This window comes from Neodiprion pinetum, chromosome 2, assembly GCF_021155775.2.
Source record: "Neodiprion pinetum isolate iyNeoPine1 chromosome 2, iyNeoPine1.2, whole genome shotgun sequence".
Taxonomy (NCBI): domain Eukaryota; kingdom Metazoa; phylum Arthropoda; class Insecta; order Hymenoptera; family Diprionidae; genus Neodiprion; species Neodiprion pinetum.
In genome coordinates, this window is record NC_060233.1 from 29,402,699 (window position 1) to 29,419,450 (window position 16,752).

General features: G+C 33.8%; 2 protein-coding genes across 5 annotated transcripts in view; one reads left to right on the forward strand and one right to left on the reverse strand.

Moving 5' to 3' along the window:
• On the forward strand, positions 1-8,361 carry LOC124212178 (golgin subfamily A member 1). Its single transcript, XM_046612011.2, has 8 exons — positions 1-569; positions 742-1,135; positions 1,482-1,570; positions 1,658-1,786; positions 3,425-3,949; positions 5,317-5,844; positions 5,899-6,138; positions 6,251-8,361. Exons 1-8 carry the CDS (start codon positions 459-461, stop codon positions 6,404-6,406), a joined length of 2,172 nt encoding a protein of 723 aa, XP_046467967.1. The 5' UTR covers positions 1-458; the 3' UTR covers positions 6,407-8,361.
• The window catches only part of LOC124212179 (long-chain fatty acid transport protein 1), a 15,324-nt gene continuing 6,710 nt past the window's right edge, over positions 8,139-16,752 (reverse strand). For 3 of the 4 annotated variants that reach the window (XM_046612012.2, XM_046612016.2, XM_046612013.2), the window contains exons 3-11: positions 13,995-14,145; positions 13,608-13,845; positions 13,274-13,499; positions 12,036-12,240; positions 11,719-11,911; positions 11,492-11,638; positions 11,261-11,398; positions 11,013-11,170; positions 8,139-10,933 (exon numbers count right to left, since the gene is read on the reverse strand). In XM_046612012.2, the coding sequence (XP_046467968.1) occupies positions 10,625-10,933; positions 11,013-11,170; positions 11,261-11,398; positions 11,492-11,638; positions 11,719-11,911; positions 12,036-12,240; positions 13,274-13,499; positions 13,608-13,845; positions 13,995-14,145 (1,765 nt within the window). In that variant the 3' untranslated portion in view covers positions 8,139-10,624. Of the gene's footprint in view, positions 10,934-11,012; positions 11,171-11,260; positions 11,399-11,491; positions 11,639-11,718; positions 11,912-12,035; positions 12,241-13,273; positions 13,500-13,607; positions 13,846-13,994; positions 14,146-14,234; positions 14,457-16,752 lie in introns of those variants that run through there. The other variant, XM_046612017.2, reaches the window with a different exon arrangement.

The window sequence follows — 16,752 nt, forward strand, 5'->3', positions numbered from 1 at the left end:
GGTGTCGTCGGTGAATAATTATGACCAGAGATATGTCGCGGGTTGCAATTGTGGAAGTATTGTTTTCTTTCTTACTATTTGCTTTTTTTTAATGTGGTAGAAATCGTACAGTGGTCTCCGTCATGCAAAATATTTTCACTAAACGTCGCTCGGCAACAGTGTTAGTAATAATATAAAAATCAAAGACTACATTTTTATTCTAAAGTGATATGTGTAATGGATTTTTGTCAGCTGGAATTAATTGGAACTTAATAGAAGAAATGATTAAATCGCAGCTACAATAAAAAACAGAAATAATAATAGTAGGTAGTTATCATTCGTTATCAGTAGATGCCGGCAGGCAGGTGACGTGACGTTGACAACCAGCTTGTATAAAACTACGATATATCGTAGACTTCAACTTTGATACCACCCTCTTAGCAATATCCGGAAAATCAAAGAAAATATAGTTTGTTAAGATGTTTGTGAGCTTGAAAAACAAAATACGCGAGGAAACTGGCAGCGACGTTTCCACGGTTGTCAGAAAAGCTGGAAACGTTCGTAACGTTGGCACACGGCACACGTCTCAGGTAAATGTTTCGCAATCGTACTCTCACCTTATTATCTCAAAGAAAACCAAATCAGATTTTAGAAAACAAGTGAATTTATAAAATTTTTGGCTCATATGATGACCTTGCCAACTAATTTTGTAATTTTGTAATTTTATATCTTTCTTACCCTCTGTCTGATTATTTCTTGCAGACCGGTTCAACGAGCAGTATTAGCGGCTCTATGGTATCACTGGATGGTTCGAGAGAAGAGAATACAGTTTCGCCGACGCCACCGATACAGCTGAAAAGAGAGAATAGTTTTGAATATAAACTAAGTGATGGAATGCAATTATCATCTAAGGATATAAAAAGAATTGAGAGCAGAGAAGATGAGTGGAGGAAAAGACTGGCGAGGAGAGAAAGCGAGCTTGTAAAAAAGTTGGAAAAGAAAGACGAAGAATGGAAAGTCAGGCTGCAGGAGAGAGAGAAGGAGTGGAAAAAATTATTGGATAAACAGGAGAAGGAGAAATTAAAGCTTGAGGATGAAAGAAGAAAAGCCGAGGATGCCAGACGAGTGACTGAACTTGCTTTAAAAAATGCTGAAGGTATGTGGAGAAAGATGTTACATATGTTGAAAAATGTCACTTTGATATTTATATGAGATAATCTGAACAATCCATTACATAGTTCTGTACAAATGCAACCGGCATGCAATGATTGATAGCAAAAAAATTATGTTTTCTTGTGTTTGTCATATATTAATTTGTCAATTTTTAGTACTCTCATTCTCACTGTACAGAAATATTGACTAACAAATAGTACTTCGAAAAAATCAGATGTAATATCAGTGCTAGAAGAAATTTTTTCTAAAAAATGCGATATGCAATTTGAATTGTAATCAAAATTCACATTTTGCTCAGTTATAATTTCTTGTGTAATTTTCTTTGGCAGAGTACAAAAAAAAACTGTACAGCTTTCAAGAAGATGCTGAACAGTTGGAAGGTTTTCAAACACAAGAAATGGCAAAGATCAAACATCTTGTAAGTTTATATTAATTATCGTGTTAAATGGAACTGTGTTCGGAGTATCAAAGAATTATCTCAAAAACATATTCATCTGATTAACAGCTACTGGCTAAAGAGCAGGAGGTAGACGAAAAAGTGCATCATCTGAAGCATGCAACCGCTGAGGTAGAGAGTCTCAAAACTGAGGTATCGAGGCTCAGGCGTTACGAAGACGAGTTGAATAACGTACAGGTGAGTACAAAGAAATGTTGAACTACTTCTTTTTCAAACTTTTCAAAGCGTGTAAACACGATGATGTGAAATATCGATGGAACGAATGTAATTAAAGTTGACTACACTAAATTGATATTGTTCACGATATTACTATGACTCGAAAAGAATTATCACGGTCTTATTAACAGTGTAAATTCTGTGTCTTCTGTACAGCTGAATAAGTTGTAAGAACCTAATTTTAATATCCGTATGCCAATTCGATTTAACAAGTGTTGCCTAATGTCTTGCGACAGAAGGAGATTATCGTCTAACACATATCACAGACGATTCATAATGCTAATTGTTCTCTGATTTACACTGTTGAATATTTTATCAGGTAAAAATCTTACCATCTTGTGCTTGCGGTCTTGATATATATTTCAACAGCACAACGAGTCGCAAGGTTTTAAATAATAATAATCCGACAAATATGTATGTTTTACAGTTCTTTCGCACCTTAAACCTCAATTATTAAAACCTGATTCCTCAAATAGCTGGAATTTTCCACATTATTACTATCGATAGTAATAGTTATAATTTTTAGTCAGCCAGTTCATAGGCATTCTTCTATACTGTAATGATTTTGCTTTTTGTTTTGTGATAATTTTTGCATTTTATTGTTCTCCCCTTTATTTAAATCTATTTTTTATCTTTAGTTTTTCATTCATTTGTTAAATTTATGTTCATGCCCTATTTATACTCGGTGTGATTGTCGAGAAATGGGATCTTTATTGCTGCTAAATTAGTTCCGTTAATTTCCAGTGTTTCAAGCCTGGGCTGTTTACGATTTAATTAGGTACATACATTTATTTTATACAAAGTTAAAAAAAAGTTTTGCTTTGCTCCTACGGTCATAATATTCTTCTTTGTTTGCATCCGTTTGAAAAATATTTACTTATGTGTGTAGATACATAAGTATGTATATGCAACTGGTTTTACACATTATTTTGAAACTATTATGTTTTCCTAAAATTCTTTAAAAACTTATTATCTACACATTGATCAGTGGTAATTCTATCTTCTCCTGATTGTGAACTGTGAAGTCTTTTATTACTCTACCAATGAAAGAATAAAAAATTTATTCGAGTAAAAATGTATTAAAAATAAATAGAGTTAAAAAAAAAAAACAAGGAATTCAAACTTTAATCACTACCACAATGGAGAACAGATTATGCAGTATACCTGCTAATCCCTGCTGCTACCGTCGCTGCTAGAGGTACGTCTTACAGCTTAGCTTATATTCTTCAACTGTTTTATTAATCTTTCTTCTTTATATCTTCCTGCTATTGGTTATGGATTTATGGTCATTAATAATATTGAAGTTGTGATATAGATTAACTGGGTACTAACCGAAAGATCTTCTTAGTATATTGTCACTACTAGTTTTTCGCTCTTTCGTCACAACCGAAATATCGTAAGCAAGAAAGAATTGACAAATACTGGGTATGATTTTACACTGAACTTGGGTTTTTTAGTATAAATATTCATGTTGAAAGAGGATATTTTTTTTACTACAAACACAACTGTGTCTTAAAGTACCTTGATACGAAAAATACGTGAAATTATCGTAAATGTATAGACTTTCCTACCTTCTAATAAATGTAACATTAATTTCAGGACGAAATGGAAACACTGAGACATTCAACACAGCGTGAGAGAGCTCAACTGTCAAGTCAGCTGGCACAAACTGAAGAAGTAGTACGTCATCTGAAAGACAAAGTTTTTGTACTTGAGCAAAGAGTTTCTTTGGAAACAAATGATCAAACTATAGATGAACGAGTAGCGGATTTGATGAGAGAACGAACTTTGCTTGAAAGAAAACTTGAAGAAGCTCATCTCCATTTGTCAGATATTAAAACAAGCTGGTCAGGAAAAATTTCAAGTCTTGAAACTCAGGTCGGAAGACTGAGTAGACAAGCTGGTGAGGAAGGTTTGGAAAGAAGGAGAGTCGAACAGGAGAAAGAAGAACTTCATCAAAAAGTGAAACAGCTCGAAGCTGAAATAGAGGTAAACAAAGTTGTGATGCAAACTAAAGATGCAAAACTTCTGCGAATGGCCGAAGACATCGATGAAATGGCCACGGAACTTAAAGAGCTTCGGGCCAATGTCGATGACGAGGTTGAAGAGTTTAAGCGTCAGATTGTGAGTTTTCACAATACGCAGTGATGATGCACGAGAGTCGAGCACAGTAGATAATTGGAAAAATATTCTCCCCTTTCAGAAATAAACTAAACAATTTCTATAAGAATATTATTTCCATACGTGTTAGGAACAATTGTTCGAGAGAATTAGCTGTACCAAAAACATTGAGTCTGGTCTTTACCACCAATATTCTTGCATTTATTTTAGTATTTGAAATTGTGATTTTTACTGACAATGGAAAATGTTAGATTTGCAAATTAATATCCTAGAATATTTTCTCCCTCTGATTTACAAGTAATCAATATCGAAACTAGAAAAATTATTTCAATGGCAGCTAAGAGATTTAAATAAGTATTTGGGCACTTTTTACTACTATTTGCATGTTCTAGTTAAAAATATGCTTATCGCTTTTGCACCATTTATAATCGTAAATCGCTCGCGAGCTTTAGGTCTTATTATTATTTTTGACAACTGTTTCTCAATATTATCTCATTTTTTTTCTCTAGTTTTACCAGCATGCATGCATGACAATTTATATCTATAATTTCGTTGCAATAGTTTAATTACTCAAGTAATTGTTACTTGGGAAGATTTTTCTCGCTGCATGACAATTAACAGTGGGAGCAAAATATATTTTATCTTAGCTATCTGGTATTGTTTACATACATACATTAAACATACACCTGTACCCTATATTACGCGACTTATACACTACGTTTTGTGTGTGAAAGAAATATTATGTACACCTTTATTTATGGAATAAAACTACTATGAAAAAAAAAATTCAACTTCCCTCGTTATTATTTTCGATTTTATACAACCCCGAATTCCAATTTTCCTTCCATTATGGCAACTTCTCTGTTTTCCCGTGGATTTTTTTTTTATTTTTGCACACATACAGACACATTTTTCTCAGAAGTAATGGTCAATAGACTGTTACACCTCCGTTTAGCTGTAAATACCACTAACCCATAGTAATTCACAAGTAATAATATATATGTATGTATAATTTCTGTGCCACATATATACATAAAAATGTGTGGTGGAAAACAGCTTTTGAATTAATTTTCAAATTATTCAATTATGTGATCCGTTTTTTCTGCACGCAGTTATTTATTAAAATTTTTACAGGCCTATTTCTATTTTTTATTTATATTTCACTATTAAGTGTTATTGGAATTAGTAAATTGGGATATGAATGTTTACAAATTTTTAATTGATTATGTCCTCACAACTTCTTTGTGAAAGATTTATTTCTTTATGCTTTAATACTGATGCCTTATTGCTTACAAAAGGAACAAAATATTATTAATTGCTTTTGAATGACAGGTCTTTGAGAATGATATCGAATATTTGAAAAATTTTAGGAATCATCTTCGAAGGAAATCAAGCAACTCAAAAAAGATTTGCAAGAAGTAACATCAAAGCACTCTCTTGCAACAACGGAACTAGCACAACTGAAGTTATCATTGGATGGAGAAAAGACAAGCAATGCTTCGCTACATCTGGAAGTAGCACGGTTGAGGGAAACGTTAGAAACTGAAAGAACTACTACAGCGAAGATACGAATAACTCTTGAAAAAGAACGAGAAGAAAAGGATGTAGCTTTACTAAGGAACGCACAAGTATCGCAAGATGTTGAAATGGTTAGGCAAGAATGTAGACAGCAAGAAACTGAGAACAATGAGTTACAAAGTCGTGTTAACACCTTGGAAAAAACAATAAAGACAACTAACACTGAATTCGAGAAATGCCAGACGCAACTCGCTGAGACTAGACTGAGGCTCGAAGAACTGGAGACAATGGAACACAGTAGAGAATTGGCTGAGAGTAACGAAAAAATGTTGAAGAATAGTATACTTGACTTAGAAGATCAGCTCAGTGAAAAATCGAAGGTAAATATAAGTATAATTCAACTAATATAATGACTAATTGAGTTCACCTTACAGACAATCAAAGTTCTACAACAGCGGCTGGCAGATATGAAAAAAACTCTTCAGCGGGAGTTGAGAATTCCGTCTTCTTCATTGGATAGCGACGCAGAACCTACAGCAACAGCAACTGCAGTGATAAATCCAAGTTCTACGAAAACTGTTACACCACGTCAAGATAATTCAAGGGAAGAAGATGTGAACTTCAAATACCTGAAGCACGTTTTGATAAAGTTCCTAACAAGCCGGGAATACGAGGTACATAGCAAGACTTGTTTGAGTCTCAAAACGAGATGTGTAAATGAACGAAAGTCGATTTACTAAGTTTGATCTGATGAAATACATTTGAATATTTATTTATTTACCTTAGGCTTTGCACTTGACAAGAGCAGTTGCGACTCTACTCCATTTTTCTCCAGAGGAAGAAAAACTGCTACAGGAAACTTTGGAATGGAAAATGTCGTGGTTTGGAAATCGTCCAAACTTGGGGATCGGCCAAACAGCAAAAGCGATACCACCAAGTTGATAGTTGGACTGAATAGTTGAAAATCTATAATTATTCATGTCGTCTACAGCGATACAAGAAATCCTTGAAAATCTACAATATTATGAGACCCCGGTGACATTTACTCAGATCTCGATATAAAACATGAAATAACAACACTGATGGTAATAAAATTACACAAAGGGAGGGGTAATTTATCTTTAAATGCATTTAATTACGATGTATTGTAACTAGTTTTATAAATTGAGAAAAAGAGTGTCAACGAGAATTTACCTCAATGCAGCATGATTATAGGTATTATATTATCTTGAACAAATCACTGACACTAATGCTCTATATATATTCAAATTAAAAATTATTCACGGTACATAAAGGGGTGCTGCGTTAAAAATAAAGGAAACTCAAGATGTCGATGGGACAGAATTACCTTCACTAGCTTAGTCAAGACGGTATTATACATCTCAATCCAGAATATTTTTAGCAAATGTGTGATTGTAGAGAATTTTTACTTACATATTACATCAGTTTGTTAGAATTCTTTAGTATAATCAATTCAAAATGAAGACCTGTCATCCATCGCCACTCACACCTTAACACAGTTGAACTATAAGAGGCACACAACCCTGTGTTAATTTTAAATAATTGAGGGTTTCTAGATGGTTGATGAACTGAGGGAAAATTTTTAACTTCAAGCACTGTTTAAATAGTGAATGTCATTGTGGATACCTAGAATCTTCAAAGAAGAATATCATTACATTTTGTAAGTGCATTCATTCTGATATTATATTGTTTGACAACAATATTCACTCAAAAAATTAACAAAAGGCTTAAGTAGAAAAACATGGATTTCAAACAACGAATTATAATCGAAGGATTATATTGTTCTAAATTGTATCTTTGTAGTTCACGAAGGCGTGTTTGGGACTTCACGTTTTGAATTTAGGTACTTAATACGCTTGTAAATTATAAATTAAATAATTGACATTAATATGCTGAGTATGAATTGGTTTAAAGTTCACAATGATGAATTTCAATCACTTCATTCAACACTTAATGTGAAACATTTCAATTATTTGATATATTATTAGTGAGCAGGTGCGCTGATCGTGCCTAACTTTTCATAACTTTTGCGATTATGACAGTGCCTAGCTAGTTCAAGAAAACTTTTTCCAGTTACGATGTGAAGTATGAATGAATTATCGTTGATAGAATAATACATTCCATACCATACTAGAGTTTATTATTCATGTCTTTATTTGCCATTGACTCCTACGCGTCTTGACACTCCATTTGTGTTGCAGCCACTGTTATCAACACATTTGCGATGAACACATATTCCTTGCTGTATTTCATTTTATGTGCAATAAAACCCGTTTTTATACAGATCTACCGTAATGAGTCAAAAGAGTATTATTAATTAATTAGAATAACAATTGGTATGCATTACATAATAAGAACTGGAGACTACGATTTTTCTCATTTTGATTGTGCAAACAATCAGTTCTTTAGCTTAAATAAAAAAAAAAAGACAATTACACGATCAACCGTACTTGACGTTACCTCACGTGGTGCGCAACTTGCATTCAATAATTTTGTACAGAAAAAAAATTGAAGATAGTGTTTCAAAAGTGTGTAAAGATATTATATTAAAAATAATCAATCATAGTATTACGCATAATGAATCAAGAAAATCTGGTCGTGGAAAATAACCAAGTATTATAAGTAATTATACGTATATATTGTATACGAATAGTTAGTGTTTCAGCTCTATTTATTTACATCCAACAAAACTACGGATACATACTTCATTCATAACATTGACTCTCGATCAAATTACCTTGCGTACAGTGTGGTGAGGAATTAGGTATACGGTTAATTTAGAAATCTTTATCACCCTCTTTTCTTTATCTACTTACAAATTATAAGATACACATAATAATTGATTGAATCCCACTATCAGTTTTCAACTAAGTTTAGGTAATCGCGAAAAAGGCACATTACACTGTTTATATTTTGTAGTTTATTTAATATGTAATGTGATATTCAATCGTGCGTGTAGCATGTGATGTTACCACAGTTAAAGATTTATGATAGAAAAAAATTGTAAATTATTAAATGCCTATATGTGTATACGATTTTAATTTACGCGTATAATTCTTCAATATGCCAATAACAATGAACAGATATCCTGCAGAAATGCTAGACTGTCAAATTGTCATTATTGTACCTTATAAAATGTAACGAGAATGATAATAATTGTGACCCCCGAGCAATATACAGATTATTAAAAATGCGCAAACAATAAAAATCGTACGTTTGAACTATGTTATTATTATTGTTGTTATTAATATTATTATTATCATCATCATCATTATTATTACTATATGTTCAACTTTCCACAGTGTCCAGTTCGAAATGCACTTCAATTAAAATATACATATACAACTATTCCTTCTTACCTCAACCATCAGTTATAAACATTTCAAAATAGAAAGAAATGATGTGTAGAGTTTATCAGTCTAATTATTATTATTCTTTACCCAGCTAATTCAAATCTACAGTAACTTGATAGTTGGTGGTGCAGTTATTTATAATATAGCATTAATTATTTTTAACAAAGATGAAAGATTTTGAGCCATGTTTATAATGTGATCAAACACATGATAAATTAATTTAAACGCTTCCCCAATTTTCTAGCTACATGCGTTACACATACCTGATTATCATTTTGAATATTTTTCATCTTTAATATCAAGAGTTGTATAAAAATTGCCACTAATTTAACTGCTCGATTGAATATTTTAAAAACTCAAAATCACTACATTAACATTTACATTGGTCAATAGCAATGAAACGAAGATAAGTACACCATGTTTAAAATAACAGTTTCTTACAAACACTTTTCAAAATAAATATATTTAGTCCAAACAAATAAATCTGCATTTTAGTTCGCTGCATGTTGAGAAAAATTGTCCCCACCGTTGTACTACAGTATCAATAATCGATTTTGTATGAAATTCATTTCCAAATACACTAAGAATGGTCGAATAATTTTTCAAAAATCCCAATCCAAGTAATAGCACTACATTTTAATCGTATTATACATATATATAATGTACATACTACATAGGTATGTAATGATACATGTATACTTGAATATTGTAGTGCTTGTTATGGCATCGTAAAAAATTGTTATGGCATCAAAAACTAGCATTTTATACATACATACCAAGAACACTCCCAAAAGAATTGGGATCCTTATCTGCAGAATCGGTTTATTGTTTCCTTTCTTCATACTCAGCAGGCAATGAATGCAGGTATTGTATCTATTATTCCTGTACCATGCACTAGAATTATGTATCATATTACGTTTATTATCCAAGGGAGCGGATATACTTTGAAGAAATTGATACCTGCCACTCAAATAAGTATAATTGACTACAAATAACCAGGAAACAACGGTCGTATATTATATTAATTAACTAGTAACACAAATTCAAGTTAAATTATTCAATTAGAGGTATTTCTTGGTACCTCCAAATAATTACACCATCTTTCTTAACATCGTCGTTTCACCTCTTCCACCAGCGTCTACCTTTCAATTAACAACGTAATAGGTTTTGAATTCAGTAGGAAATCTGATGGTGGGTGCAGTTTGAGCTGAATGAGACCTACTTTAAAAATGTTCTTAATTTACATATACTATTGCTCATATCTAAAGTAGTTTGATGAGCCAAAATTTTTGTAACCCAATCATTTGTCCTTACATTTGCTCATGAATTATAATATTCTCCTAACGTTTTCACTTTCAATTTACATTTCTTAGTCCATCGTTATTGGAATGTTAATTAAAAAAAAATCATTTTTTATGACCCTTTTTTTTAATCTTCCATTCATTTATATTTTGGTTTTAATACTCAATGAAAATGTTAGTAGAAATTAACCCTGAGTGGTTACACTAGCACGATTTCATCCCCGGCAACCACTTATTTCTCATGGGATGAAAAATAAGTGTGACCGCAAAGGGTTAATGTATTCGATTTCACATAACGTTTTACGATGTTTGTATCATTGAGTGAATATTTGGACTAATTTATTCCTTGTATTTCACTGCCCTTCTACCTTTGTTCGATTGTAAGATTTCTGATTTGGTAGATTCTTTGCCAAGTAAATTTTGATGTTAATTTTTTTTACTTATTTTGTACAGGGGCAAATATGCGACCTGGTGTACTACGCACCTTACAATTTTGCTGTCCCAGAAATAATTTCTTCGTACAACTCCGGTGTAACTTGTACGTATTCCTTATTACCCGACCTAAAGTATACTTTATCCTGAATTTTGTTAGGATCAAATCCCTCCTTTTGTAGATTTATTTTTTTCAATTTAAATGTACCCGTCATTTCGAGTTCTTTTACAATGCGCAGGAAAATCGGCCTGGCATAAGAGGGAAGAGCTTTGTCAAGGCCCTCAGCTAACGCTTTAAAGTCAAGCAGACTATCGGGATCGACTATAGCTGCCATTCCTGCCTTTCCCTCCATTCCAGGTACCTATAAATAAAACATATGCATAGACTAATTCAGTGGCTGTTCCCGTTGATTTTTCCCCGACTTTTGAATCTTCACGTACCTGTACTCCATAGACAGTGGCGTCTCTGTGACCAGCTACGTTGCTTACGACACCTTCGACTTCTGCAGTCGCTACATTTTCCCCTTTCCATCTGTAAGTGTCGCCAGTTCTGTCCTTGAAGTAAAAATATCCATATTCGTCCTGGACCAATATATCACCTGGAGAAGAAGTGGATGACACTCATATTTTTCCTCAATCGAGGAACCGAATTTTCTGTGGTGAAGAATTTATGGCAATGTTCAACTCACCAGATAAGAATGCTTTGTCGCCTTTGCTAAACACGTTTTGTATTGTTTTACTCCTTGATGCTTCTTTGTCCAAGTATCCATTGAATTCTCTTGAAGCATTTCCCTGCTTTATTAGTCCTATAAACATTCCAGGCTCGTCTGTAACAGTGATATTAAAAAAGACATTTTGAATTATCAAACAATATGCTAATTCTGTTATGACCCATAACATAGGAGAATTCATCGCCATACTTGTCTTTGCCCTTATACAAAATCCGTCTGGTCCTCTGATGGGCTCGCAAGTGTCTGGAGTAACCCGTATGAGAGCTACTGGATGCAAAGACTTTGGTATTATCGATGGAATGAAACCGACAGCTCCAACTTGATTATCAACGTTCACTATAAACAACAGGAGGAAAAGAATTAAATCTTACATTTCGAACTTAGGAAAATATTAGTTAAAAATTAACGATAGTTACCAATGTTGGCATTTCCTTCACTAGACCCATAAACTTCTGTTATCTGTTCGATCTTAAAGCGATTAACAAACTCTTGCCAAAGCTGAGGTCTCATACCATTGCCAACCATCAATCTAACCGAGTGGGCAGAATCTTCAGGTCGAGGTGGTGCCGATAATAAATACCGGCACATTTCGCCAATATATTGGGCAAGCTGAAAGCAAATATGCATGAATCAATTTCGAGTAAATTAAGGAGCTCGTTGAGAGTTAGAAGAATTTTGTATGTAACTCCATACGTCCTTAATCTCTACTTGACAAAATCATTATCCAACTTACAGTACAATTGTGTTTTATGCAATCCGTCCAGTAGGCAGACACGGAGAATTTTGTTCTCAAAACGCTTGGGATTCCTTTCACTAGAGCGCAACCAGTACCAACTAGACCTCCAGCTGTATGATAGAGCGGAAGTGGATTGTACATAATATCACTGTTTGCTCGAAGACCCAGCATATGATAAGTGGCCATAGTGATGAGCAGATACCTAAAAAGGACGAATCAGTGCGGTTGGAACGTTGGAAATAATATCAGGTATTGAACGTACTTTTCGTCAATTAGATGAAAAAAAATTTTAGTATGACAATTGAATAAAGCAATTTATTTTTATACTGCATTAATCAAAAAATATTCGCCTCATTTTTAGCGTTAATATACAGAGACTGACACATTTCAGGAGGGGATTTACGACCCCTTTGCTTTAAAGCAGTAAAATACAGCGTCATTGTTCGACTAATCTCATTCTGGTAAAGTTGTAGGGTCTCTCTGACAAGATTAGGTATATAATATAATGTAGTAGACAAATAGTATGATGTTTGTAGTGATATGTAACGTGTGGTTCTTGAGTGAAAAATTGGAATTTTATTTATTCGTAGAATTTAATCCGATATTCATACGCACTTGCGCCGTTGTTCCTTTGTAATATACCATAATTGATTAGGATCTAACGCACCAATAGCTGGTGTAAACTTTCCCGTTATGAATTATTACATTTGTAGATATAACTTGCTACCATATCCACTATATTTCTTACTACACTAGACTACGACCTACATTTTGTCACTCAATACTCATTAATAATTCGTTGAACCCACATATCCCGCAACAACCAACTAAGAGGGACATAGATGGTGAAACATCGTTACTTGCAGACAGGTACATGTATGTACAGTACAAGAATAGAATTATAATCAATACAGAAGGATGGAAATTGGTGATTCAATTGCTTCTCGCTCTTATTTGAAATCCTAGACTTGAGGCAGGCACGACTCAGTTCTCATTTTTGCAATAAAAAATAAGCAACACTGCTTCTCACGTTTCAGGGATATAAAGTACATATCTATTAATGAAGCTTGTCTGAAATTCTTCAAAAACTGCAATTCTTCTATTTCCACTGGGAAAATATGTCAACCGACGTAATAGTTCTTACAAGAGAGTCCTCAGGAGGGGTGAAAATAATTGTTAACATAAAATTAGACAAAATTTGAAAACCTATAACTGGAAAATAAAAAGAATTGTACCTCGAATGTGGCATCAGAGCAGCTTTGGGTAGTCCAGTCGTGCCGCTTGTGTAGATATAGAGTAAATTATCCCTGTAACCTGGAATATGGTCAACTACTGGAGGCGCAGTACTAGCTTCAGTGAGAAGCTGATCAACGTTTTTAGCATCGTCTAATTCCTCTCCCAAAGGGCTGCCCCACTCGTATCTGTCGATTCCTTGTATAGTATCTGTGATCTCATTTATTGCTGTAAATAAATAGATTACAGTAGTGAAAATCACTTGCGCACTCATCCAAAAATCGTATCAGTACAAAGCAACAACCTTCAACCACAACAATTATTTAATCGACGTACCTGTACCCAATTCTTGTGTATAAATAATTGCCTTCACTTTTGCTGCAAGTAAACAATGCACAAGAGGCTGCATACGCAAATTGGTGTTGATCAGAGCTGTTACCACCCCTAACTTTCCTAGTCCCAGCCATATCGCAATATATTCGGGCCTGTTGTGCATCAGCAATGCAACCGCGTCTCCTTTGACGTATCCAGCCTTCTGGAAGACAGAGGCTACTTGGTTGCTAAGTTTCTCTATCTGTGAAACAACAAATCAGCTATGTGAAATCAGGGATCTTCTTGTTTCTGTTGAAAAACTGGGTGACCGATTGAAAATTAGTTTGTAATTTATTATTTATAATAAAAAGTCATACATTCTGCATTGAAACTGACAAATAAATCACTTACATCCAGGTTTGTCCAGATCCGACCCTCGAAAATGAAGCATGGTTTATTGGGGTAAATTCGAGCACGTTCTGTGAAGATTTTTATCACCGTTGTGTTGTTACGTACGAAACCCTTTGTCTCAATATCAGCGTTGATGTATCGGTATAAAAACCTGCAAAGAGAAATTAAAAAATAAGCGATAATCACTTGGTTAATATATAATGCGTTGTCAATGCGAATGGATCATTCGGGTGAGCTTACCCTACCATTCAGAAAGTACTTATTTGACTATTGATCAGCAAAAAGAGTCTCTTAGATGTTTAACGCATAGTATATACAGATATTGTTATAATAGTTCAAGATCCAAAGGACACATAAATTGTTTCCCGATATAGCGCGGTAGAATCGAATCCCCGGGAAAAATAGATGAGCCGAATATTATGTGCGAGCCGAGCATCTGTCTTTGAGTAAAAACCATTGTCATAAGGTTGATCTATGAATATCGAATGAACTATTGCAGTTACTATTAATGGTCTTGACGTGCGGTTTCAGCATATAATGTAACGGAAAAACACGCAGGAGATAAGGTAAGAAACGCGGGTAGATTGCCGTTGAGTATTGAATGAACAGTGCATACGTGTAATAAGGAAGCTTTTGGCTTATCTATTTCTCATACTTGCGCAAGTATAAATAATTAGTGTAGGTTGCAAAGTACGTAGTAAATTAGTGATAAGCGAATGTCGTAATTACGTACAATTACCAGTAAACGCAGACTCTGCGTTGTTTATAAAAACAATACTAGCGATCTATAAGTGCGATAATAAAGTCCCCAGCAATCGGAAAAGAATAGAAATGGATTGAGAATTTCAATACGATCTATTCCGATTTCTTTATCCAAACGGATGTTTCGTATTCTATGAAAAGAATTAATTCGGATAGATAGAATTGAATCGGATTGATAATTGCCATCCCTTATTCTAAATAAATAATTGAAACGAACAAGCTATTAGAGGTGGCCTTGTTGCGAATATGACTGGATAGGAAAGAACAGATAAAATCGAATATAAACGAATAAACAGATTAAAACGAACAGTGTCTCATTGGAATAACTGATGCTTAATTCGGAAACTTAAAGAAATGGGATTCGTAATTCTGCTAATCGTTCCGTTTCTATTCTTTTCCGATTGTTGGGTCGCATTTATTCAATACAATACGAGTTGGATGAAAGAGTAAATCAGACATGACCGTTACCCTCAGACAGTTTTTAGCGGCATTGATAACGCCAGGCATTATCCGTTATTTATTTTGACCTTTACGAGATGAAATTAAAAACAGAGTACGATCGTCCAGTTAAACGGTGCTAATTATGAATTCCATTGTGTATTCGAAGTTTTTTCTCCTTCCTCTGTATCTCTCTTTATGGAATAACATGATAAAAATATTCCTTACACTCTAATCGTAGCCGGATGTAAAACGTCTCTTTCAAATGTGCCTGAGATTTTGGTGTCCTATTAATAATTTGAATCTTCACATGTTCCTCGATTAAGGATATGGCTCTGAGATTTCATGCTGTATAATTTAGTAATCAATGTCACATTTTTCATCTTTCACAAAAAAGAATAAAGTTTACAAAATTTGAAACAATTTTTATTTTGCATCATGACGCCCTCCATCAAATTATGATTAGAACAATATTTCTCGGTTATAATCCCCAAGTCAATGTGATACGCTTGGTGTAAAAATAACGTGTAGAAAGTTAACAAAAAGCAATATGCAACGTAATAATCCGATTAGCACGACACTTTACTAATCGTAAGTCTCCCGATATGGAAGAACGAAAGAAACAACAGAATTATTTTCTCTCTGCAGTCATGATAAAGGTTTACATATAAAATTTCAAGCGATATAAAAATGCTGATTTCTTCATTATGGATGAAGTTCTTTTTTGTCTGGTACAGCACAACTACTGTCGTCATTATAACTTTTACCAATGACCAACATTATTATTACGATAAATGCAAAGTGCGCATTCGTAAATATAGTCAATTTGTGCAGTTTGAACTCTTTGAACGCGGAAACGTTACGTCGGTGCTAACTTTTCTCACGATCGAGGAGAAGCGATAAATAAATCAGCTGTAATATGCAAAACTCGGCTATATATATGTAATATACATGTTTATGATATAAAATTTGTTATACACGATTAGTGCTGCGTTATTCGATAATTTTTATTTTTATTATATTCCTTCAGTCTACTAATTTTTTCAGCTCTCATTATAATTTCACTACAAGTTTCACCCCAGAAGTATTCGATTTTACTTACGATCCGTAAGGATCGAAAACGAGACGCGGTATTAAATAAACGAAACCAGGTCAGCTGCATCGGTCGTACGGTTTATCAATAATGCATTACAAACCTCATCGCTTCGGAGTCAACAAAAACTGTCCGAATACCCATAAATTTTTTTATTCTAAAACGACAAAATCGCCTACAAAATTAATTAATTATCCATTAACTCTCATCCATCGTTGAAAACGAGATCGTATCGGTTCATTAAATTTTATGCCCCCCACCGCCACTCCGATTCAATTTCCTCAATCATTACCTGTCTTATATAACTTATACGTGTGAGAAAATTATAATGAGAATAATTTCTCCAAAATTATAGCAATTATACAGATGATCAATAAACATTCTCTCTAATTATTATACCGTTCTTGTATTTCGGTATAATCATTTATACTGTTACAAGGAATGATACAGTAAATTTGCTCATTA